This window comes from Panulirus ornatus, chromosome 26 (genome assembly GCF_036320965.1).
Source record: "Panulirus ornatus isolate Po-2019 chromosome 26, ASM3632096v1, whole genome shotgun sequence".
Taxonomy (NCBI): domain Eukaryota; kingdom Metazoa; phylum Arthropoda; class Malacostraca; order Decapoda; family Palinuridae; genus Panulirus; species Panulirus ornatus.
The window spans coordinates 883,149-906,613 of NC_092249.1; the positions used below are offsets into that span (position 1 = coordinate 883,149).

The window sequence follows — 23,465 nt, forward strand, 5'->3', positions numbered from 1 at the left end:
GTTGTTCTTCATATGAGTTAATTAGCCTCAAGAGAAGGTAAGCTGGATGGTGACAAACTGGATATATATAAGCCCCACACAAAGAAATGTGCTTAGTTTGCCGACACAAACTCTAATGAACGTGAACTTTTGTTTCTAATTTAAGTAAACTGCCACATGGAGAAGCTAAGAAAAGATATGCGAGATATAACCTGATGACCTCAAACTTTGTGATGTCATCGTTTTCTGGACCAGAGCTCATTGATAATGAATGGAATTTGCCGCTTTGTTAACGCGTATAAAGCATTTAGAGGAAATATTTTGCGAACCAACACAAACCCTCGTACAAATGGAAAGACAAACACAGACAGTTAAGCAACAAAAATGGGGGCTAGAGGGAACACGCACACGATTAAATGTAAAGTAATGAGGCTGTGCAAGAAAGCCTCTGTATGATAATTACCTAGAGGGAAATAAGCTACTGATATCTTTCTGTGAAGAAGACATGGGAATCGATGACTAAACTGTCCTCAGAGCTTCACATCAGCCCTAAGACAAATTGTCTGCCGGCAAACAATGTTTTACATTCAATTATGTAAGACGATATGGTTGCGTAGCTGTTCAACGCATATATAAAATCATAATTGGATAATTCCTGTCATGCTCGTAAGGCTTTACAGGAAGCTGTCGAGTTCAGAATATTTCCTGGTGAGATGCAACACCTGCTTACAATTGGCCATAACAAGAAGCGGGTCAAGAAACATATTACGATGGATTTGAATGTGGACTTTATTAGTATAAGGTTGTGGATAGTTGGAGTTCACTAGATAAGGAAACTGAATGTTGGCGATAGGTGTACGTTTACAAAACTGCCCATGCACACCTTCCTACCCCAGAAGTCCCTTGTATCTCTAAAAGGCTCTTGCCGATACTTCACGGACGCGGGCAACGGCGAACACGCAGACACGCATGAAGCATCATTATATATATATATATATATATATATATATATATATATATATATATATATATATATATATATATATATATATAATATATTTATTTACACACACACACACACACACACACACACACACGCACGTTTGTCTTTCCTGCGTAGAAGAGTAAGCGTTAGGAGCAGACGACCTTGTCTTGCTTGGCTACTGTTCTCACCTATAGGAAGTAAAGATGCAGGAGATAAGGATATCCATCCCCTTCCCCCGGCCGTCTTAGTTTCCTGGGACACAGAAGGTAGTATTTTCCTCGCATAAGTCCTTACCTAACGTAATCGACCATAAAGCAGTATACATGGCAAGTATCGTGATGTGATAACCGCTGGTTATTGTGTTTCACTTGGCCTTAGAGCATTACATTACCACCTTATCGGGAAGACCTTTCACCCTGTTGCCCCTCTAGTACCTGGCGCAGGTGAGCGGAACCTGACGTGTGTTATCTTCATGAGGTGGTGATATTTGCTTCTAGCCAGGCCAGTTATTAATCTGTTCTAGAATTTATCTGCAGATAAACACGACCGGAATATGATTTGAGGGGGCTGTAAGGGTCTATTACATGAACCATGCTACATTTGCCTTTCGTGATATTTTACGTTGTGCCACAAAGGTGTATCAGGGTATCAGACGGTTGACACTGGTGCCATCTGTAACGACTGGTGACCTGCTAGTGGAATGACGACAATGGGATGAGAAGTGAGGACACATTGGTGGTGGGAACCCCCCAAATGGGGGCACGGACAGTGGATGGAAGCCGTCCACTGCCCATCTTGGGAAAGGAAGGGTGATGGATAAAGTCCGTACTTAAGTACCGAAGAGGCCACGTTGTTAACACGTTCCGTCTGGATAAAACGAACACTCACAATAGCGGCCACTTCAGAGAACTGTGCCAGCCAAGCGTACGGAGGGACGCGAGGAAAGATATGATTGTAAATGTTTGTGCTAAAACGAGTTTATCTCATAGCAGCAGTCGTTAATTAAGGTTAAGTTAGGAGGGGAGAGAGAGAGAGAGAGAGAGAGAGAGAGAGAGAGAGAGAGAGAGAGAGAGAGAGAGAGAGAGAGAGAGAGAGCGGGTGATAGCATCAGCTGTTAACTTAGGCTGGGAGGATGGGGTAGTTAGGGTGCTATTGTTTCAGATGTAAAGCAGAAAATATAGATATGAAAAGGCGGACAAAATATCCCAAAAACCTAACATTTTTGGAAGTGTGTGTTACAAGCGGAATATCTTGTACTTACAGTATCAGATAATTCAAGTGATAATACTCTCCTGGATTGTCATGTTCAGGTCTTGGTGTCGTTAACATTTACCTCTTTAGCTTCCGGGTTGTGGACGCGGAACAAGTTGAGTCACGAGGGAGTAACTGTAGTTACCAGTAGAAGAGTTTGTTGATCAGAGTCTGATCCTATTGGCAACTGCCCAACCCCACCCTTCCTTTCGCTGTACCAGTTTCTCCAGAGTTAACTTTGATGAGCATTTTTTGCGTTTGTTTGCCGGAAGCATTCAATCGAGGTTCACATAACGGAAAACATTACTGTCTTTGGTTAGGATACTGAAAAGTAAACGTTAGTAACTGAGTCGAACCAGAATCTGCATAAGAGGGACAACATTAGATACGAAGCAACCGTATCAGCTTTACAAAACAACTATGTTTTAATTAAGGCACTGATTGACGAACGAAATGACTTCATCATTCATAAAACGACTCAATCAGTCATGAAACTACCACAGGAGTGTTGAATCCTTGGATTTCAGTAGATGTGATACGACTGTGGCACTTTTGAAATAACATCCTTTTTCAGACGAATGCGTTACTTATGGAATGATTGCTTTAGTATTGAAATGATTACATCTCATATGAACTACTTGAGTTTTGTAACGACTACATTATGAAATTATTCCAATTTAGAAGCGACTGCAGTAGTTATGAAATGACCGCATCAGTTTCGATACGATTGTATCACTTATGAAAGTATATAATGATTGTTATAAAGTCATCCAGGACGACTAAGTAATTGTATCCAGCAGAGTCGTTAATAAGTTTTGGGAAGCAAGTAAAACTAGATAGTCAATAATGGAAGATTTTCTATTTGTTGTAGGGGAAGCACAAGACGCATACAATTGCATAATGACATTAACAAGATAATAATGATCAAATGAAATTGGTAATATTTATGATAATGACAATATAGGAAGAGTAATAATTATAATAATAATGAAATAACTACACCTCATGTTTACGGGAAACGTCCATCCATAACTTACAACAGTCAGACCAGTTTACCTGAACTATAGATTTTTCTAAACATTTCGCTGAAATCTACCGTGGACATTACCTGGTCATTACGTTGTTTACAGTATATGATATTTCAAGATTTTGAAGTAAGTAAAAGAAATTGTACAATAAATTTACGATTAATTTGAGAAAATATTTATGGTAAATATTTTTTGAGAAAATGTGTGCCGGTATGCAAGCGGTTCAGTGTATCACACAGCTTTTACAGACGCATTTGTCACACCTTTTTTTTTTTTTTATCAGAAATGATAATTGATCGGATTTGATCAGCTCGAATTATCCCTTACCGGAATACTCAAACTTCATGGAAATTGCCCAACGTAATTTCGTTATTCTTATCCTTCTTGTTAATGTTGGTATTTAGAATAATTTCTAAGTTAGGTTAAGCCTATGACAGATCATGTATACTTTTTTAGAAGAGATTTAATTTTTAAAGGTGAAATCATAAACATCATTAATTATTGTGATTTGTTTTGAGAACCTCACTCATTTCAACACAATCAGCTAATCATTTAACACCCATTATAAGATATAACAATCAGGGGTCAGTCACAGAACTAACGTTAACTCATTTGCTAGGTATAGAACAGAGCAGACATCAAAAGAATATTTCTTTGTGTAGATAATATAATTTCAATTAATATCTTAGTAAAATGCTAATAGAATGTTATGTTGATCAATTAATGAAATATATTCCTGGATCTATGGCGTATATCTGCTATCGACCTCTGCATGACCTACTCTGCCTTTTGAACGTACGAGGTTGAACACTAGCACAAACATTGTCAGACCTTACATCATAACGGCCGCAGGCGCTATGTATTTGAATATTTTGTCTATAGTCTTGAAGTTTTGTATCACTGGCTTTACTGCGGATTTCGGTATTTATATATTCACTGATTTAAGATTTCCCAAGATACCATATCCCTAATGTTGATAAAATCGGTGTTTTGAAATATTACTCGTGTGTTTGGTATCATTCTTTTTGTGATTGTGTTTCATTAAACAGACAAAATGCAATTTTGTTGAAATATTTTAACAGCAAAATTTCATTAGTAAGAAATATACCGAGTACCTGCATTTGCGGCCGTTGATGTTGGTGGTCTGGTGCGATGTGGCACGTTAACAAATCCTTCTGTATGGCTGCTTTCAGACCCTCGATCACAAGGTTCGAAAGTCTTTATAAAAGGCTTTGTTTGTACCATATTATTATAAAACTAATGTAACTACAATCTCTAGGACGAGTTCGATAATAGCAACAAATTCTGACGAATTACTGATTCCTATTTTGACTGCGACATACACGATGGCCACATCACTGGTGCCACACTTCCCGATAGGAATCAGTTAAAAACCTTCTCATTAGAAAAAATGACTTCCTGAACGTATGTTTCAAGAAAGAACGTGTGTTAACGAGAACAATGTGTTATTTAGCGAAACTATGTATTAAACAACTTGACAAACAGTAACATTTCTACAAGCACCTGAAACATACCAATGGCTGAGTAGCATGTTTCTCCATAATCTGTGCGTCGAGGGAAAAGTAGGGCGATATCTTACATATATGAATATGTACTTTATAATCTTCACACTTCTACTTACAAATTAATAAAGTGACCTATTCATTGGTAAATCTTACATATAAAAAAGAATATATGTTCGACAGTTTTGAAAGTATGTTATTGTGTGTACAGTAACGGAAAAGCTACAGTACTACACCAGTTACAGACACTGAAGTTTACAGTCACATGCTGTACAAAACCTGGGTTGTACCTGTCTTAGAAATTTGTCATAACTACTAGTGTCTACATTAGTACATTGTCTCTACTTCATGCAAAACGAATTTCATACTAACACTTGCCACTCAGCTGAGTGGGCTGCAGTTTGTGTGACCAGTCAGCCATTGTTTCATGGAAACGGGTTCCACGCGTCATTTTTCGGTGAAAACACGTAAGACTTCGGTAAACATTAAGGTTCAGCTGTGTTGATGACCAACCCCGGCGGAATAACTGACTTACTCTAACATGGAACAGGCACTTTCTTAGCCCAACACCACCCACACACTACACCTCAGCAAACCCAGATACTAACAGCAGGACACACCATCTAAGCCTACTTCGTACATGCTAATCTGACGAACAAGACTTACATTTGTTTTTAATATTTTGTTTAACCGAGAGACAGGTGTCACACTAGAAGAAAAGGAAAGATTAAGTAATAACATAATGCAAGAGCCAGGTCTTAGTTTAATGACACAAATATGAGAATTATCGGTCTCAGATTCTGATAGGGATAAGAAGTAAGGATGAATAGATTTGACATTCTGTTCTATCTTATATGGATATATATGGATTGACATTTTATTCAATCTTATAGGGACATATAAGGATTGACATTTTATCCAGTCTTATAGGGACATACAAGGATTGACATTTTATCCAATCTTATAGGGACACATAAGGAATGATATTTTATCCGAGCAATAAATAGGGATTGACATATCAGTGTTTCCTTAGTAAGGATCGGGAACCTGCCGTGTCTTCCTTCAGTGGGTTGAATCTGGTACGTTTTGGCCTCTACATCTGTATGTACATTGTATTTGGTTATAGTATACACTTATGGGTAAAATACTTCATGAATCCACTCATACTTTAAATTCATTTAGACATATACTTTTGATGTTTTGTGACACTTGGAAAAACACTTGAATTATTTACATTGAGTATGAGAACAAATAAATTTACATACACAACAGCCAGACTCCTAAGGACTACACACATACATGAATCAGTGTTAACAATCTCGCTCCCAGAGCTGAGTTGTACAGGTAGTGGCCAGAGAAACCAGCCAGACCATGAATATATATATCTAGATATATGTATATATAATCATATACAAATTCTTCCAGAATACTGTACCGTAAATATAATTATATTAAACGTTTTTTTATCTAATGGTTCATTGCTACTGACATATTTCCAACACACACACATTATATATATATATATATATATATATATATATATATATATATATATATATATATATATATATATATATGAAAAATGTGCACATACAAACTTAAATACATTCTTGGCGTTATTACATCCGCATTAATATACAGGTTTTACCAGTAATAACTCCGCTTTTATCATATAAGAATCATTAAATACAACCTATTTATACAACATAAGTTTTATGATGCATAGTGGTGGTGCTACGTCCACATCGCTGAACACGATGACATTTCAAGTTTGCGTAAAGGAGTTTTCGTATTTGATCAGCTTTACATTTTTAGTGTGCCATATGTTATATAACAGTATGACCGTAAGAACATTTTATTTTATTGAAAAGCGCTTCATGAAGATAATGGGAGAAATTTATCGTGGATGATATAGAGTAACTAGTGCCTCCCTCACCTTATGAAGACTATCGCTGGGATGGCTGAAGTTGATGCGGTAAGGTAGCGAGGCTTCCGCCACAACTATAACTACACTACTATAATCTCTATGTAGGACATAGTCACACCAAGCGTGATTCATTGATTATGTCGAAAGGTTTTATCTAAATGACCGATAAGAAACTCAGTGTGACAAGTCTGACACAGACCCGGGAAAGACAACATATTTGTGCCACCCAGAGATCCTTGAACTTTAATTGCTAAACACCTTACAGACGAGAGTGACTAATACTAGTTAGTATAACATCACTCATTCCGTAACAATAAGTATTTTGCTGGGTTATAATGATAAGAAAAAGCGTCATATGCAAAATTACCGGAACAGCCAGTTAGAGTTTACAAGAAAATCTCTACAATATTAAGTATTTATTGTTACCATTTGAATTCAAACTTTGTATTTACTACAAACATTTCTTTACCTAATCATGAAACAATAATATTTATCAACCTGCAAACGTATCGTATAGATAGTTTTATCATACCAATAAACAAAACACAAGTACTTTTGTAGATCTTGATTTGATGTATTATATATAAAGAGGCCAAATATTCTCGAGAAACCACAGACATAAGACCCGTCCAACAGTAGTAGAACGCAAAATCGTTTATTATTGAGAGGATGACTGTACAACGGAAGATTAGGTCGAGCTGAGAGATGGAGAGTTTCTTGGCAGATTAGCTCGACATTATAGTGATGAAGTCACTTCGCCTGTCGACCGAGAGTCTTTGCTATTTGTCCACATGAGTCACCAAGTAGCGGCCAAAACTGCTCGCTACTGGTAAATTTCAAGACAGTTGTACCCCAAGTTTCTCCTGCCTTCGTAAGTTACCGCCATTTTTATATACTAAGACGTTGTCTTAAGAAAAAATAAGTTAATTTTGTACATACTTCGCAATACATTCGTCAGACTTGATTATTGAACTTTGAACACACGGTTACTGACAATAATACTGTCGCATCTAAACTATTGTTCCACAAACGCTGACCAGCCTAACTGCTCCAGTGGATGCTGGGAAGGTAAGATGGCTGTTGATGACTTGTATCAGGCTAGGTTACCTTATCCTCCAGCCATTCCCTGGGTAGGAAGTGAGACTAGACCTCGTCATTCCCAGTCAAATACTTCCTTGTTCTCTTAGTGTTGTGACAGAAGAATGGTTCTCCCCGTCGGCGGATGTGGACACTTGAGATCTATGGGATAAAAGGCTCTACATTCACGCAAACATGTGACAGAAATACTCCTAGTTACTGGTAAGACGAACTAGCTCTAGTTAGATACTTGCAGGACTGAAGCTGCCTTTTGGGGTAACAGACACACACACACACACACACACACACACACACACACACACACACACACACATAAAATCAGACATCTCCAGCGCTTGCTCAACCCATGAGACTAACGCCACTACCGGGTTGACTGCAACATGAGACAGTGTGTAATGTTTGTGTGACCTGGGCAAGCGTGCCTGACCTACTGCTTATGTCAGGTCATATCCCTGGCTTAAGTGCGTTAGTTACTTGGTGAAACTGAATTGTAATAAGAAGTCATCTGGTGATGCACCAGTATGGGACTTGGAACCTTGGGCAGTGGTTCACGCTCGAAATCCTGGGACATTAGAAGACGTAATCTTGTGACTGTATTAAATCTTGTGATGGTTCACGTAAGATACATTATTGTATGGTAATGGAAAGAAAAGACACCCTACATGGTAATATGAATGGCACTGAACTTACACGAAAAATTTACTATACGGAGAGAGTGTAGAGCTGACGATAGCAGAAGTTGGCTGAACTGATGGGAAATAAGGTTATGCCTGAGGAGGCGTGGATGAGGTCCTATCACGGGTGATGTTGTACCGTCCATGTATCACGTCGTCTCGTACTACCAGGTGATAAGTCCTCTGCAAACTTACGGTAGTGAACTTGGAAGCAATGTTATAGCTGTCACTAGACATTATTATTATAACAGAACGTCGTCTATGTAAAGCTTCAGTTACTCCCTGCTAGATGTATGTATACTGGTAATATGTTTTCTAAATGGTTCTAAACATTTTTAGTTACCTAACACATAATGGTACGAGGTATGTTGTGGGAGTGGGTGGGTGCCTATGATCTACGGGTACAGGTGGTAACCTCAACACAAGCTTCACTTGAGGCTTATCATCGATGTCACCAGCTGCCAGGGCTCACCAGCTGCCCCCTCCCTCCCTCCCTCCCTCCCTGGCTGTGACTGGTGGAGGATGGGAGGAAGACCGTCCTCCTGTGGGGTCACCTCCTCAGAGTATACTTGTTTACATGTTGGGACGACAGTTTTGTTGTCAGTTTGTTGTTGTTGGAGGTGTACCGGTGAGGGTGGTCACTAGACGGGGTCGGGCGCCGGGGTGTCAGAGTTCAGGATGATTTGGTTGGTCTCTGTCCTGACACCGTTGCCAACAGAGACCTGCTGGTCCCGCCAGGGGGTCGTCAGGATCCTCAGCCGCTAAGGAAGTGAGGGAAGTATTAGCTGCCGGTAGGTGGAGGTGCCTTACTAGGGTTATAACTGACACCACACACACACACACACACACACACACACACACACACACACACACACACACACACACACACACACTGAAATCTGGCTCAAGACTTCCCTAGACTTACACAAGTACCAGAGGAACATATCGCACCGTTCGCCATGCTGATGTTAGTCAAGCGTGTGGAAGTTTGATATGTGGTTGGTAGTACGTGTGGTTGTGGCTGGTGCCACAAGTGGTGGTCGGTGCCACCGAGAGGGGAGGGTGGGGGGTCACAACAACCACCAGCCACACTCACTCACGGCAGCAGTCGTCGTATCCATCAAAGGATCCAGAAAATGATGTGTTCGTGAACCTTTGCACTTGCTGCTGAAGACGCTGATAATATATGTACATTAGGTTTGGCTTTAACCCCTGGAGGTGGGCGGTATGACCCTTGCTCATGATGACCTGACCCTCACACTGAGGGTCAGATGGTCACACACGAGGAACGTGCACTGGTTGGGGTCGTGTTGTTGTGTTGGGTTTAAGAAGGGCACGAGTACGTTACTGGTTTTGTGAATAAGAAATTAAGAGAAAGTGTTGCCTCGTGAGGTGGCTCATAGTGGAGAACGTAGGTAGGGTAGTCAGTCACCTGGGAGAGAGAGGCAGGACCAGGAACCTTGACGATCTTGTAGATGGCGACGAAGGGGATCATAAGCATGGAGGAACCAGCCATGACCCAGCCGATCAGGTCCGTCCACCACGGGTAAGCCGCCGGGTCGGAGGCGGACAGTGGCTTGTACGTGATGAGGCCGTACACGATGATGATCTGCAGCAGGAGAGTCGCAGCAAGTCTTAACACTGTCACGTCTAACCCGGGCCCAAGGTGTTGTGTTTTGTCGGGTGTAAGTGTTGTACACACCATCACCACCAGGGCCAGGTGTAATTGGTTTGTGTGGGAAACCGGAAGTATTAAGGTGTCAGTAATGGATTACATTGACTTCATGTGTCACATGATGGTGTCACCTATTGACTTCATGTGTCACATGATGGTGTCACCTATTGACTTCATGTGTCACATGATGGTGTCACCTATTGACTTCATGTGTCACATGATGGTGTTATGGGAGTGTGGTAGTAACAGCAGACGTTGTTGTTGTTGTTTTGGGGGATAAAGGTCTGTTGGTATCACGATTGACAACCCCAGCGACCATTGTCCTGTCATTGTATATAATTAAATGGTTATTGTAATTGACGTGGTACAGTTATTAACACGTGACGTAAGCAACAGTTTCTTATGGATGTGTGTGTGTGTGTGTGTGTGTGTGTGTGTGTGTGTGTGTGTGTGTGTGTGTGTGTGCGTGTGTGTGTGTGTGTGGAGATAGAGAGAGGAGGAGGAGGAGGATGCAGCAGGGAGGGGTGTCACTGTTCATACAACTCACGCCGATGAAGGTTGGAGCAAAGAACTTGAGGCAGGTCCTCCAGTAGGCGCCCGGGGCGAAGCCAATCATCTCGCGGATGTCGTCACGGAGCCTGTCTATACCTGTGGAGCGAAGGAGGGAGGATGTACTTATATATCTCAGTCTCCTATTATTTTTCCTTGCACTAATTGGTCTTTGTTTACAGTTCATTCCTTTATGTAAGAGCGAGATGATAAGCCGTAACCCACATCACAGCCAACCAGACACAACACGACCATACATACCCACTACCACACCACAACCAAGACCATAAGTACTCCATTCGTTTACCAGAATATATCATAGTCTAACCATATGCTTCTGTATAGTACGCAGTATACACACAAATACCAGCCAGCACACACACACACACACACACACACACACACACACACACACACACACACACACACACTCACCAGTTAACCATGATTCAGCCACAGTCAGCCAGCCAGCCACTGGCTGACATACGTCTGTTGGCCTTCCTTATAAAACAGTTAATGACATTTTGGGTCGCCTTGGTTTATCCCGTAGACGTTATGTGCTTCTATATTATGGTGGGTTAGACCCGCCCTTGCCCATACATCATATTGTTAAACCCCGTCACGTCATTACCTCCACCAGCCTCTCTCTCTCTCTCTCTCTCTCTCTCTCTCTCTCTCTCTCTCTCTCTCTCTCTCTCTCTCTCTCTCTCTCTCTCTTTAATATTTCCTTGCCCTAGGTCGTCATACTACTCTCCCTCAGGTCGTCACACTACCCAGCCTTTGTCAGTGTGTGGTTAACTTGGGTAGTTGATTGGTCAGTCACGAAGAGGGCAGTTTGTTCATCATGGACACCTCACTGCCACCCTCTTACTTCTCCTCCTCCCTCATTTCCTTCTACATAAAACACATTTTTCGTCTCATTTTATCTTTCTTCTCACACTGTCTTCCTACCCTTGACGCAGTCTCATATTTTCGCTCTCCATCGTCTGAGTTCGCTCACACTCCCTCACCATCTTTTGGCTCTGACATTGTCGACAGTGAACACTTCTTCAAAAGATGCAGAACAACAGAAGAGTTACGGAGCAAGACACTCGTTACTGATGATGCAGAGGAACCTGTATGACAGTAGTGGGACATAGGAGAAAACTGATTAACTCAATTGTGAAGGTGGATACAATACAGTAGTTGAAATGTTAAACAGAGAAAGTTCCAGACATGGGTGTTCCCGGTAGTGTAGAACTACTACCTCCCCGAACTGTTCAAGTTGGTCTCTCATATATCGTGTCTCATGTTTGTTGCCTTCATATACCACTCTCTCCTTCACCTCACCTTCGCTAATCAACTTATGGTATTCATATGTTTCCTCTTCGCTCACCTTTGTCTTCATATAGATATATAATTACTTCTCCGGCCCAAGATCCCCTTCTGTGAGGCTTCCATTTATATATACAACTTAGAGAGAGAGAGAGAGAGAGAGAGAGAGAGAGAGAGAGAGAGAGAGAGAGAGAGAGAGAGAGAGAGAGAGAGGAACGCATTGATATATTGCCTGTTGGCTAAATACATTTATAAAAGTATTATAGATATAGAGAGATAGACAAGCAGATTATTGTGCGTATATATACACAGTAAGAGACAGATAAGTGAGAGGAAATGAGCTACAGACTTACCGTAGATCCAGGAGACGGCGATGGCCTCGCAGAAGACAGCAAACAGTATGGAGTAGCCAGCAGCGTAACGATCCAGCACAGTGAACACGTAGAACCCGCCCTGGGAGACACGTGTACACGTTATGTTCTGCACTGTTATACGTATGTGGCTCTACCGTGTCCTGTATACCCACATGTCCCAGGCTGTAATGTGTGACATCCACCAACCTGCCAGAGGCAGGAACCCCCTACCTACCAGGCAACAGAAGGTACCGTCACTCACCTGGTTACCTCAGATCCCGTCACTCACCTGGGTACAGCAGGTGAGGCCGACGAAGAAATCTACGGTGAAGAGGATGGCCACGAAGCCCTTGCGGTTGCGGCCGATGACGGGGAACTCGTCACTTAGGGCCGTGATGACAGCCTCCGAACCCCCGAACTGTGGGTCACGTCATGTTAGGGTCAGCCAAGGTCACTGGTGAAACCAAGGGGTCAGCCTTGATCACCAGTGACATCAAGCATACCACACTTCACCCACACTGTGTACATTATGTTCCTCTCTTACCAACATTAATGTATGTACGTTCCTCTCATACCAACATTAATGTACGTACGTTCCTCTCATACCAATATTAATGTACGTACGTTCCTCTCATACCAACAGTAATGTACGTACGTTCCTCTCATACCAATAGTGATGTACGTGCGTTCCTCTCATACCAATATTAATGTACGTACGTTCCTCTCATACCAATATTAATGTACGTACGTTCCTCTCTTACCATCATTAATGTACGTACGTTCCTCTCATGCCAATTTAATGTACCTACGTTCCTCTCATACTAACATTAATGTACGTACGTTCCTCTCATACTAACATTAATGTACGTACGTTCCTTTCATACCAACATTATTAACCTAACCTAACCTTTCTATCGAGGGATGATACATTAGCTATTTACTCTATGTTTATTTATCTAGGTCTGAAACTTGATCTATCTTTCTTATTATCTGTCTTGTGTGCGGCTTATCTATGTAAATCACCCCATGATAACGGCAGCTCCCAGCCCAGAACATTATACATGTTCCTGCCTGTGAGAGCAGTGTTGCCAGCCCCTGATCACCGTGCACTATGTAGTACGCTCAGTACTGACGGAAGAGTCGAGGCCAAGCGTGAGGAGCATCATGAAGAAGATGATGGCCCAAAAGGTGGAGCCCGGCATGGTGGCTATGGCCTCTGGGTACACCACGAACACTAGGCCCGGCCCCTCGTCCACCACCTCATTGATGGGTTTGCCGCTCTTGTGGCTCATGTAGCCCAGCACCGAGAAGATGACGAACCCGGAGATGAAGCTGGTGCAGCAGTTGATCAGACTGGTGGCCATGGCGTCCCTGCCGACCCAGTCAAGGATGAGTGCTATGCACAGACTGAGGACATGGTTAGTGGACACGACTTGCTGAAATTTAAGTTGTGATGTGAAGAGAATGTTCAACAAATGGGCTTCGTGAGTGTTGAACTCCCTCTCCCTAAAATACGAATACGCACAACACAAATGGATAACTGGGAGAAATATTTACTCTAGGAAACTGCACTTTATCTGGATTGAATTACACATATTTAACAATTGTAAATTGTTACATTATTCATTACTTTATGATCTAATGTCATACTAGCAACCAGGACAGACCTACGCCAGGTTAGGCCAGAACCGACGCCAGATCAGGTCAGGCTAGGTGCCGGCTGACTTACTTGTAAACATTGTTGTGGAACTTGTTGTAGGAAGCGAAGGCGAGGAGGACGCCGAAGCCTGGCCCCAGACTGAAGAAGATCTGGGTAGCAGCGTCCACCCACACCTGTAGGGTATAGCACATGGTACACCTGTACTGCTGACGGTACCGTCACGAGCCACAGTAGGGCACGTATACCCGGCTGAGATATGTGTAGAAACATCATTCATTGTTCACATTAATGCTGTGGTAGTGTACATGTAGATAATTAGTGTATGTAGCAGTTCGTATTCTTACCTGTGGAATGACTCTCATTACAAAGTTCAACGTCATTAATGTAATAACGACCAGTAACAAGTGATATAAAAACAGTCACTGTTATTGACTTAGGTCGTTTTTGCTTCACACGATTTGAAGTATTGTCGCTGGGAGGAAATATATCAGATGTGGCGCTTGATAGATCCCCGTCACTTGAGAGACAGAACACAAGTGTCCTTCTGTAGGTTATTACACACTAAACACAAAGATGAAACTCAGAGTTACTCCTGGTACTCCCCATGTTGGCAACCCTCCTATTGGTAGGCCAGTATGTTGGCAGACCTGCTCCTGGTAGCCCCACATTTCCGGCAGTTTTGGTGTTAAAAGGTGTCGGCCCTGCGGGTGGCCGCCGCCTCCTAAGCCTCTATAGCGGAAAGTCTTAAATCTTTGACGTACGTATATTTTCGTTACTGTTGTCATTAACATATTCATTTTCTTAATAATTAGCTCACCTGAGTATCTGAGAGAGAGAGAGAGAGAGAGAGAGAGAGAGAGAGAGAGAGAGAGAGAGAGAGAGAGAGACCCTGTGTTGTGAGATGTGGGAGGGGTGTGTGCCACCGTTCCTGCTGGGCCGGTCACGCGCGCGGCAACCGCCCTAATTGGTGACTCCACTTCCCCCACCGCCTATTCAGGTCCAACCATCTGTTACCGATGCCTTGCCATGGGAACATATTGAATCTTATCATCTTTTTAAGATAAATCAAGATTAAGAAAGCCTGATAAAGGTAAAGAAGAGAAAAGAGAAACACGTTAGTTTGACAAATCAAAGTTGCATCATTTCATGTCGCTATTCGCTAGTGGCGAGACAGCAAGCAGGGTCTCAGATGTTCTTGATTTCAAAATGTTTTCAAGAAGACTGGGCGACCCCTGAGGGTCTGAGGGATGTGGCACGTAGGAGAGGGGCGGCGGTATCGACTGGTCCGTCAGTAGTGTGTCCGTCTCCCGCTCCGGGCGCCGCGTCGGGCGTGCAATAGACAGCATCGCCTTTACTCCCGTTCCGTCGATACAGTTGTATGAAATATATCTCGATCCGAGATATAGCCACAGGTACAAAACTGATCTGTAACTTCGTATTGAATTCTGAAGTTGCTGTATTTCCCCAGAGAGTTACAGGTTAGCTTTGCATGATCGGCGCATTTGCGGCTTTCGATATACGTAGGTCTGCACACCACTTGGACTCATCACCCGTGTCCTCTTGAGACAAATATTCGTATCCGTCAACCGTTCATAAAGCGCATCTCTGATACGTTGTCTCTAGTGTTGCAGCGCCCACTACACGATCTTCCACTCTTCAGCTTGTAATATTCGATCATCACTTTCCTCTATCATACGTACATCTGAGTTTGTTTTCTTGAATATCATAACGGCTGCTCCTCGGTGTGCGGAAGCCTGGCGCCTCATTCATCATCATCTGTGTGGACAGCAATGTAGTGGTACGGCCACCACTCGCTCACGTACTGGTGAAACCTTCCACCTTCCTGGATTTGACGAGCTCAAATTCCTTTGAATTTCTACCACACTGAAGACAGTAATGTGACGGACGCTAATGTGAAGTGGTCTGGTGTTTGGCTTAAAATAAAGCCTGTTGTATGGATGGCACTGCTGATGGTGAGGTGTTAACTACTGTAACTGTAGTTAGTATACTACCTCATCATAACCACCAAAAGCGTGCTGCTACTACCATTGCTTCGTTAAAATTACATCAGCCTTACTGTTATTAGTATTAGCTCACCATAACTACCATTTACTATTACAACCACTGTTATCATCACCATAACTACTGTAACGACCAGTATTATAACTTCTACCATACCTAGGGTGTTAGTATGTCTTACTGTGGCAGCAAGTAAGAAAGTAAAAAGTTGTGATAATCATTTCAATAAATATAACTAAGTAGTGTTTCTGACTACTGTAGTATTCAGTAAAATCAAAACAAAAATTTTCATTAGTGTCTTTATCAAAAGTCAATAAAATTTCTTAATTGGACGGCATTAAAATTTTTTGCCCAGATATTTTCTGTCAAAGTTTCTGTTCGATATATTAATTATCACAGCAGCCAGTCTGGTAAGGAATATTGTCACTTATTTAATAGTCTTAATAATGTTACATGGTGTGGTATCCTTAGTGTATGTCACATGGTGTGGTATCCCTAGTGTATGTCAAGTGGTGTGGCCTCGGGTGTGTTACATGGTATGGTGTATGTCACATCATGTGGTGACTTTAGTAGCTACGGTGTACAGTGAGGCTGCAGTAAACGAGGCTTATGGTCATGTGGTGGTCAGTGGACGTCCGGGTCAGTCAAGGTTTAATACATCATCAAGCATTACCTAAGGTTCACCCAGGCAAGTATTACCACAGGATCACCCAGGCAAACATTACCACAGGTTCACCCAGGCAAGCATTACCACAGGATCACCCAGGCAAGCATTACCACAGGTTCACCCAGGCAAGCATTACCACAGGTTCACCCAGGCAAGTATTACCACAGGATCACCCAGGCAAACATTACCACAGGTTCACCCAGGCAAGCATTACCACAGGATCACCCAGGCAAGCATTACCACAGGATCACCCAGGCAAGCATTACCACAGGTTCACCCAGGCAAGCATTACCACAGGTTCACCCAGGCAAGCATTACCACAGGTTCACCCAGGCAAGTATTACCACAGGATCACCCAGGCAAACATTACCACAGGTTCACCCAGGCAAGCATTACCACAGGATCACCCAGGCAAGCATTACCACAGGTTCACCCAGGCAAGTATTACCACAGGATCACCCAGGCAAGCATTACCACAGGTTCACCCAGGCAAGCATTACCACAGGTTCACCCAGGCAAGCATTACCACAGGTTCACCCAGGCAAGTATTACCACAGGTTCACCCAGGCAAGCATTACCACAGGTTCACCCAGGCAAGTATTACCACAGGTTCACCCAGGCAAGTATTACCACAGGATCACCCAGGCAAGCATTACCACAGGTTCACCCAGGCAAGCATTACCACAGGTTCACCCAGGCCAAGCATTACCACAGGTTCACCCAGGCAAGTATTACCACAGGTTCACCCAGGCAAGTACTACCACAGGTTCACCCAGGCAAGCATTACCACAGGTTCACCCAGGCAAGTATTACCACAGGTTCACTCAGGCAAGTATTACCACAGGTTCACCCAGGCAAGTATTACCACAGGTTCACCCAGGCAAGCATTACCACAGGTTCACCCAGGCAAGTATTACCACAGGTTCACCCAGGCAAGTATTACCACAGGTTCACCCAGGCAAGTACTACCACAGGTTCACCCAGGCAAGTATTACCACAGGTTCACCCAGGCAAGCATTACCACAGGTTCACCCAGGCAAGTACTACCACAGGTTCACCCAGGCAAGCATTACCACAGGTTCACCCAGGCAAGCATTACCACAGGTTCACCCAGGCAAGCATTACCTCAGGTTCACCCAGGCAAGCATTACCACAGGTTCACCCAAGCAAGTATTACCACAGGCTCACCCAGGCAAGCATTACCACAGGCTCACCCAGGCAAGCATTACCACAGGTTCACCCAGGCAAGCATTACCACAGGCTCACCCAGGCAAGCATTACCACAGGTTCACCCAGGCAAGTATTACCACAGGTTCACCCAGGCAAGCATTACCACAGGTTCACCCAGGCAAGTACTACCACAGGTTCACCCAGGCAAGTATTACCACAGGGTCACCCAGGCAAGTATTACCACAGGTTCACCCAGGCAAGTATTACCACAGGTTCACCCAGGCAAGCATTACCACAGGCTCACCCAGGCAAGCATTACCACAGGTTCACCCAGGCAAGTACTACCACAGGTTCACCCAAGCAAGTATTACCACAGGTTCACCCAGGCAAGCATTACCACAGGTTCACCCAGGCAAGTATTACCACAGGTTCACCCAGGCAAGCATTACCACAGGTTCACCCAGGCAAGTACTACCACAGGTTCACCCAGGCAAGTATTACCACAGGTTCACCCAGGCAAGCATTACCACAGGTTCACCCAGGCAAGTATTACCACAGGTTCACCCAGGCAAGCATTACCACAGGTTCACCCCGGCAAGTACTACCACAGGTTCACCCAGGCAAGCATTACCACAGGTTCACCCAGGCAAGTATTACCACAGGTTCACCTAGGCAAGCATTACCACAGGTTCACCCAGGCAAGTACTACCACAGGTTCACCCAGGCAAGCATTACCACAGGTTCACCCAGGCAAGCATTACCACAGGTTCACCCAGGCAAGCATTACCACAGGTTCACCCAGGCAAGTATTACCACAGGTTCACCCAGGCAAGTATTACCACAGGTTCACCCAGGCAAGTATTACCACAGGTTCACCCAGGCAAGTATTACCACAGGTTCACCCAGGCAAGCATTACCACAGGTTCACCCAGGCAAGTATTACCACAGGTTCACCCAGGCAAGTACTACCACAGGTTCACCCAGGCAAGTACTACCACAGGTTCACCCAGGCAAGCATTACCACAGGTTCACCCAGGCAAGTATTACCACAGGTTCACCCAGGCAAGTATTACCACAGGTTCACCCAGGCAAGTATTACCACAGGTTCACCCAGGCAAGTACTACCACAGGTTCACCCAGGCAAGCATTACCACAGGTTCACCCAGGCAAGTATTACCACAGGTTCACCCAGGCAAGTACTACCACAGGTTCACCCAGGCAAGCATTACCACAGGTTCACCCAGGCAAGTATTACCACAGGTTCACCCAGGCAAGTATTACCACAGGTTCACCCAGGCAAGTATTACCACAGGTTCACCCAGGCAAGTATTACCACAGGTTCACCCAGGCAAGTAACCTTTTCATCTGAACTAGAATCGTTCGCCATTACGGGAAACCCAAATTACAAAGACACATTTTTCAACAAAACATAACTTAGGTTACTTAGCACCAAAAGTACACAAAACATAACTTAGATTACTTAGCACCAAAAGTACACAAAACATAACTTAGATTACTTAGCACCAAGTACACAAAACATAACTTAGATTACTTAGCACCAAGTACACAAAACATGATTTAGATTACTTAAAACCAAGTACACAAACATGACTTAGATTACTTAAAACCAAGTACACAAACATGACTTAGTTTACTGAAAACCAAGTACACAAGACATGATTTAGATTACTTAAAACCATGTATACAAAAGTACTTTTTTTGAAGTATAACGATCATAATATTTTCTGTGCAAGGTTGCTGCCCGGTCGCCAGAAGCAATGTGATTTAGGAGGGAATATTGGGTGGTGTGTAGGTCGGGTTGATCCCGGCGGTGGCACGGGAGGGGGTCCACAGCTCACGGACTAATCATGGAGCGGGTAATTATATGACCTTGTTAACATGGTGGGCACTCGTGCCTGGCCTGTAGCGTTATGTTGTCCCTTACTCTGTATGGGTAACATCCCTGTTGTCTCCCACACCTCTCTCCTGCTGTATCATATTGGTCCTATCTCCTAGGACAGTTATCACCATTGTAGTTGGTCCTCTATTGTCGTTCACGTTAAACTTGACGTTTATTCTTAAGATCTCTCATGACAGATGTGGTCACCACCTGTTTCTCTGATCTCCCTCTACTTCTGTAGTAACCATTCATTTATCTCATTCATGTTTCTTCATGTCCCCTCTGCCTGTGTGGACAGCCATATCCCCCTCCGGTCTGTGTCTGTCATGTGAGTCACCAGTTGTACTCCTCACCGTACTTCATCATGCGACACCAACCTTTCCTCTCTCCAACACTCCATCTTTCTCTTAGTTTCACAATATCATCGTTTCATTTATTATTCCATCATTCCCTTCTGCGTCATGTTTATTTATCTTGTGTGTCGTTCACGTGTTTCAGCGTGTCATGCTGGTAGATTCCTTCATGTATCTTCGTCAGTGTTGCTGTACGACGTCTGTTGTGACCCAGCCACCTCATCATGTACGTACCAGCCCTGTGGCCGCCTCCCGTCCCTTCTCTACATCATACCAGTGTTTCTCTGTCATCCCTCCGTCAGATGTCCTTATTCACTGTGTTATCCCAATCCTGTGCCGCTGGGATCCCTGCCTGCGTCCTCAACCAATTAGTCAAGTTCCCAAAACCCCGATTAGGAGCAATCCCAGGTTCCTAATCCCTATTCCCCAGCCGGGCCACCCTCGCCATCTTAATTCCAGAGTTCGTCTTTTCTGCGAGGTTTGCCTCCTCTCTCCCGGTTTAAAGAGACCCAGGATCAGACGGTTCCTGTTCCACTGGAGGAAATAACCCACTCTTCCTTGGAACTGCTCATGTCCTGACTGTGACGACATACACTGTTCCCTTAAACTGAATTGCCAAGAAGTAATGAGAGGGACACGCGCCTTACTCCTACTGAGGAAGGGACACTACTGTACTTATCTCCGTCCACGTGCTCTGCTTGGGGTACTTACCTCAGTCCACGTGCTCTGCCTAGGGTACTTACCTCAGTCCACGTGCTCTGCCTGGGGTACTTCCCTCAGTCCACGTGTTCTGCTGGGGGGTGGGTGGGTGGTTGGGTACTTACCTCGGCCACCCAGATCTTGGAGAACTCAGGCTTGAGGTAGTACATGATGCCCTCGGCTGCTCCCGGCAGCGTCACGCCCCTGATGAGCAGGATGAAGAGGACCACATAGGGGAAGACTGCCGTGAACCACACCACCTTTGTTGGAGATAGTGGTGGGGTTAGTGGGGGGGGAAGACTGCCGTGAACCACACCACCTTTGTTGGAGATAGTGGTGGGGTTAGTGGGGGGGGGGGGGGGGAAGGTGGCCGTGAACCACACCACCTTTGTTGGAGATAGTGGTGGGGTTAGTGGGGGGGGGGGGAGACTGCCGTGAACCACACCACCTTTGTTGGAGTTAGTGGGGGGGGGGGGAAGACTGCCGTGAACCACACCACCTTTGTTGGAGATAGTGGTGGGGTTAGTGGGGGGGGGGGGAGATGGCCGTGAACCACACCACCTTTGTTGGAGATAGTGGTGGGGTTAGTGGGGATGGGAAGGTGGCCGTGAACCACACCACCTTTGTTGGAGATAGTGGGGGGGGGGGAAGGTGGCCGTGAACCACACCACCTTTGTAGGAGATAGAGGTGGGGTTAGTGGGGGGGGGGGAGATGGCCGTGAACCACACCACCTTTGTTGGAGATAGTGGTGGGGTTAGTGGGGGGGAGGTGGCCGTGAACCACACCACCTTTGTTGGAGATAGTGGTGGGGTTAGTGGGGGGGGGAAGGTGGCCGTGAACCACACCACCTTTGTTGGAGATAGTGGTGGGGTTAGTGGGGGGGGGGGAAGACTGCCGTGAACCACACCACCTTTGTTGGAGATAGTGGTGGGGTTAGTGGGGGGGGGGGGAAGACTGCCGTGAACCACACCACCTTTGTTGGAGATAGTGGTGGGGTTAGTGGGGGGGAGGTGGCCGTGAACCACACCACCTTTGTTGGAGATAGTGGTGGGGTTAGTGGGGGGGGAGGTGGCCGTGAACCACACCACCTTTGTTGGAGATAGTGGTGGGGTTAGTGGGGGGGGGGGAAGGTGGCCGTGAACCACACCACCTCTGTTGGAGATAGTGGTGGGGTTAGTGGGGGGGGGGGGAAGACTGCCGTGAACCACACCACCTTCGTTGGAGATAGTGGTGGGGTTAGTGGGGGGGGGAGATGGCCGTGAACCACACCACCTTTGTTGGAGATAGTGGTGGGGTTAGTGGGGGGGGGGGAAGACTGCCGTGAACCACACCACCTTTGTTGGAGATAGTGGTGGGGTTAGTGGGGGGGGGGAAGGTGGCCGTGAACCACACCACCTGTGGTGATGGTGGTGGGGTTAGTGGTGGGGGATGGGGAGAGGTAGTCATGAACCACACCACCTGTGGTGATGGTGGTGGGGTTAGTGGTGGGGGATGGGGAGAGGTAGTCATGAACCACACCACCTTTGTTGGAGATAGTGGTGGGGTTAGTGGGGGGGGGGAAGACTGCCGTGAACCACACCACCTTTGTTGGAGATAGTGGTGGGGTTAGTGGGGGGGGGAAGGTGGCCGTGAACCACACCACCTGTGGTGATGGTGGTGGGGTTTGTGGTGGGGGATGGGGAGAGGTAGTCATGAACCACACCACCTGTGGTGGAGATATTGTGTCAACAATGACGGTTACAGTGCCAGTAGTGATGGTAACATTGCCAGTATGATGGCTATCGTCTCTAATAGTCTGGTATTGGGCTTGGCATCTACAAATGGCACGCGATAAAAGGCTTTTATCGAGTGGGACTGAGGGCAGTAAAATTAAATGGCCGGGTAATTCATGAGCGTGGTGCGGGGGTATGCCGACAGAAGCCAATTTTCTGAGGTTAACAACATTAGGGGCGTGGTAAGAGGTTAGGTTGGGCGGGACACCAGCCCGACCAAGGTGTAACACTGTGTTGACAGCTCTACTTGTCCGACACATATATAAAGTTATATGTGTTGAGAACATGGTATATTTCTTGTTATTGTATAACGTGTCATGTATGATACCCTACTTTACCCGCTTTTGTATGGTATGTGGCGTCACACTACTTCATGGCATTGTACTGTATGCCTCATTGTATAGTGAAACGACAGTACCAGTACTGTTCCTGTATGATAATGGTGACCCTTGCCTATCATCCATGTATAGTGAGAAATGCACCTTTAACCTGCTGGATATGTACTGTAATGCACACACCTCATCCTGCCTGGCGGTCGTGTTACCAACTTCTGCTGTGACCAGCGTTATCACCATACATATGACCTGGTGAGGGAGGGAAGGGAACCATACATATAACCTGGTGAGGGAGGGGAGGGAACCATACATATGACCTGGTGAGGGAGGGGAGGGAACCATACATATAACCTGGTGAGGGAGGGGAGGGAACCATACATATGACCTGGTGAGGGAGGGGAGGGAACCATACATATGACCTGGTGAAGGAGGGGAGGGAACCATACATATAACCTGGTGAGGGAGGGGAGGGAACCGTACATATAACCTGGTGAGGGAGGGGAGGGAACCGTACATATAACCTGGTGAGGGAG

General features: G+C 44.8%; 1 protein-coding gene across 2 annotated transcripts in view; it reads right to left on the reverse strand.

The window, feature by feature from the left end:
* Positions 1-5,516: 5,516 nt before the first annotated feature.
* Positions 5,517-23,465, reverse strand: part of DAT (Sodium-dependent dopamine transporter) — a 70,675-nt gene continuing 52,726 nt past the window's right edge. For both annotated transcript variants that reach the window (XM_071677816.1, XM_071677817.1), the window contains exons 7-14: positions 20,950-21,084; positions 14,086-14,189; positions 13,490-13,727; positions 12,646-12,774; positions 12,357-12,456; positions 10,688-10,788; positions 9,898-10,074; positions 5,517-9,226 (exon numbers count right to left, since the gene is read on the reverse strand). In XM_071677816.1, the coding sequence (XP_071533917.1) occupies positions 9,107-9,226; positions 9,898-10,074; positions 10,688-10,788; positions 12,357-12,456; positions 12,646-12,774; positions 13,490-13,727; positions 14,086-14,189; positions 20,950-21,084 (1,104 nt within the window). In that variant the 3' untranslated portion in view covers positions 5,517-9,106. The remainder of the gene's footprint in view (positions 9,227-9,897; positions 10,075-10,687; positions 10,789-12,356; positions 12,457-12,645; positions 12,775-13,489; positions 13,728-14,085; positions 14,190-20,949; positions 21,085-23,465) is intronic.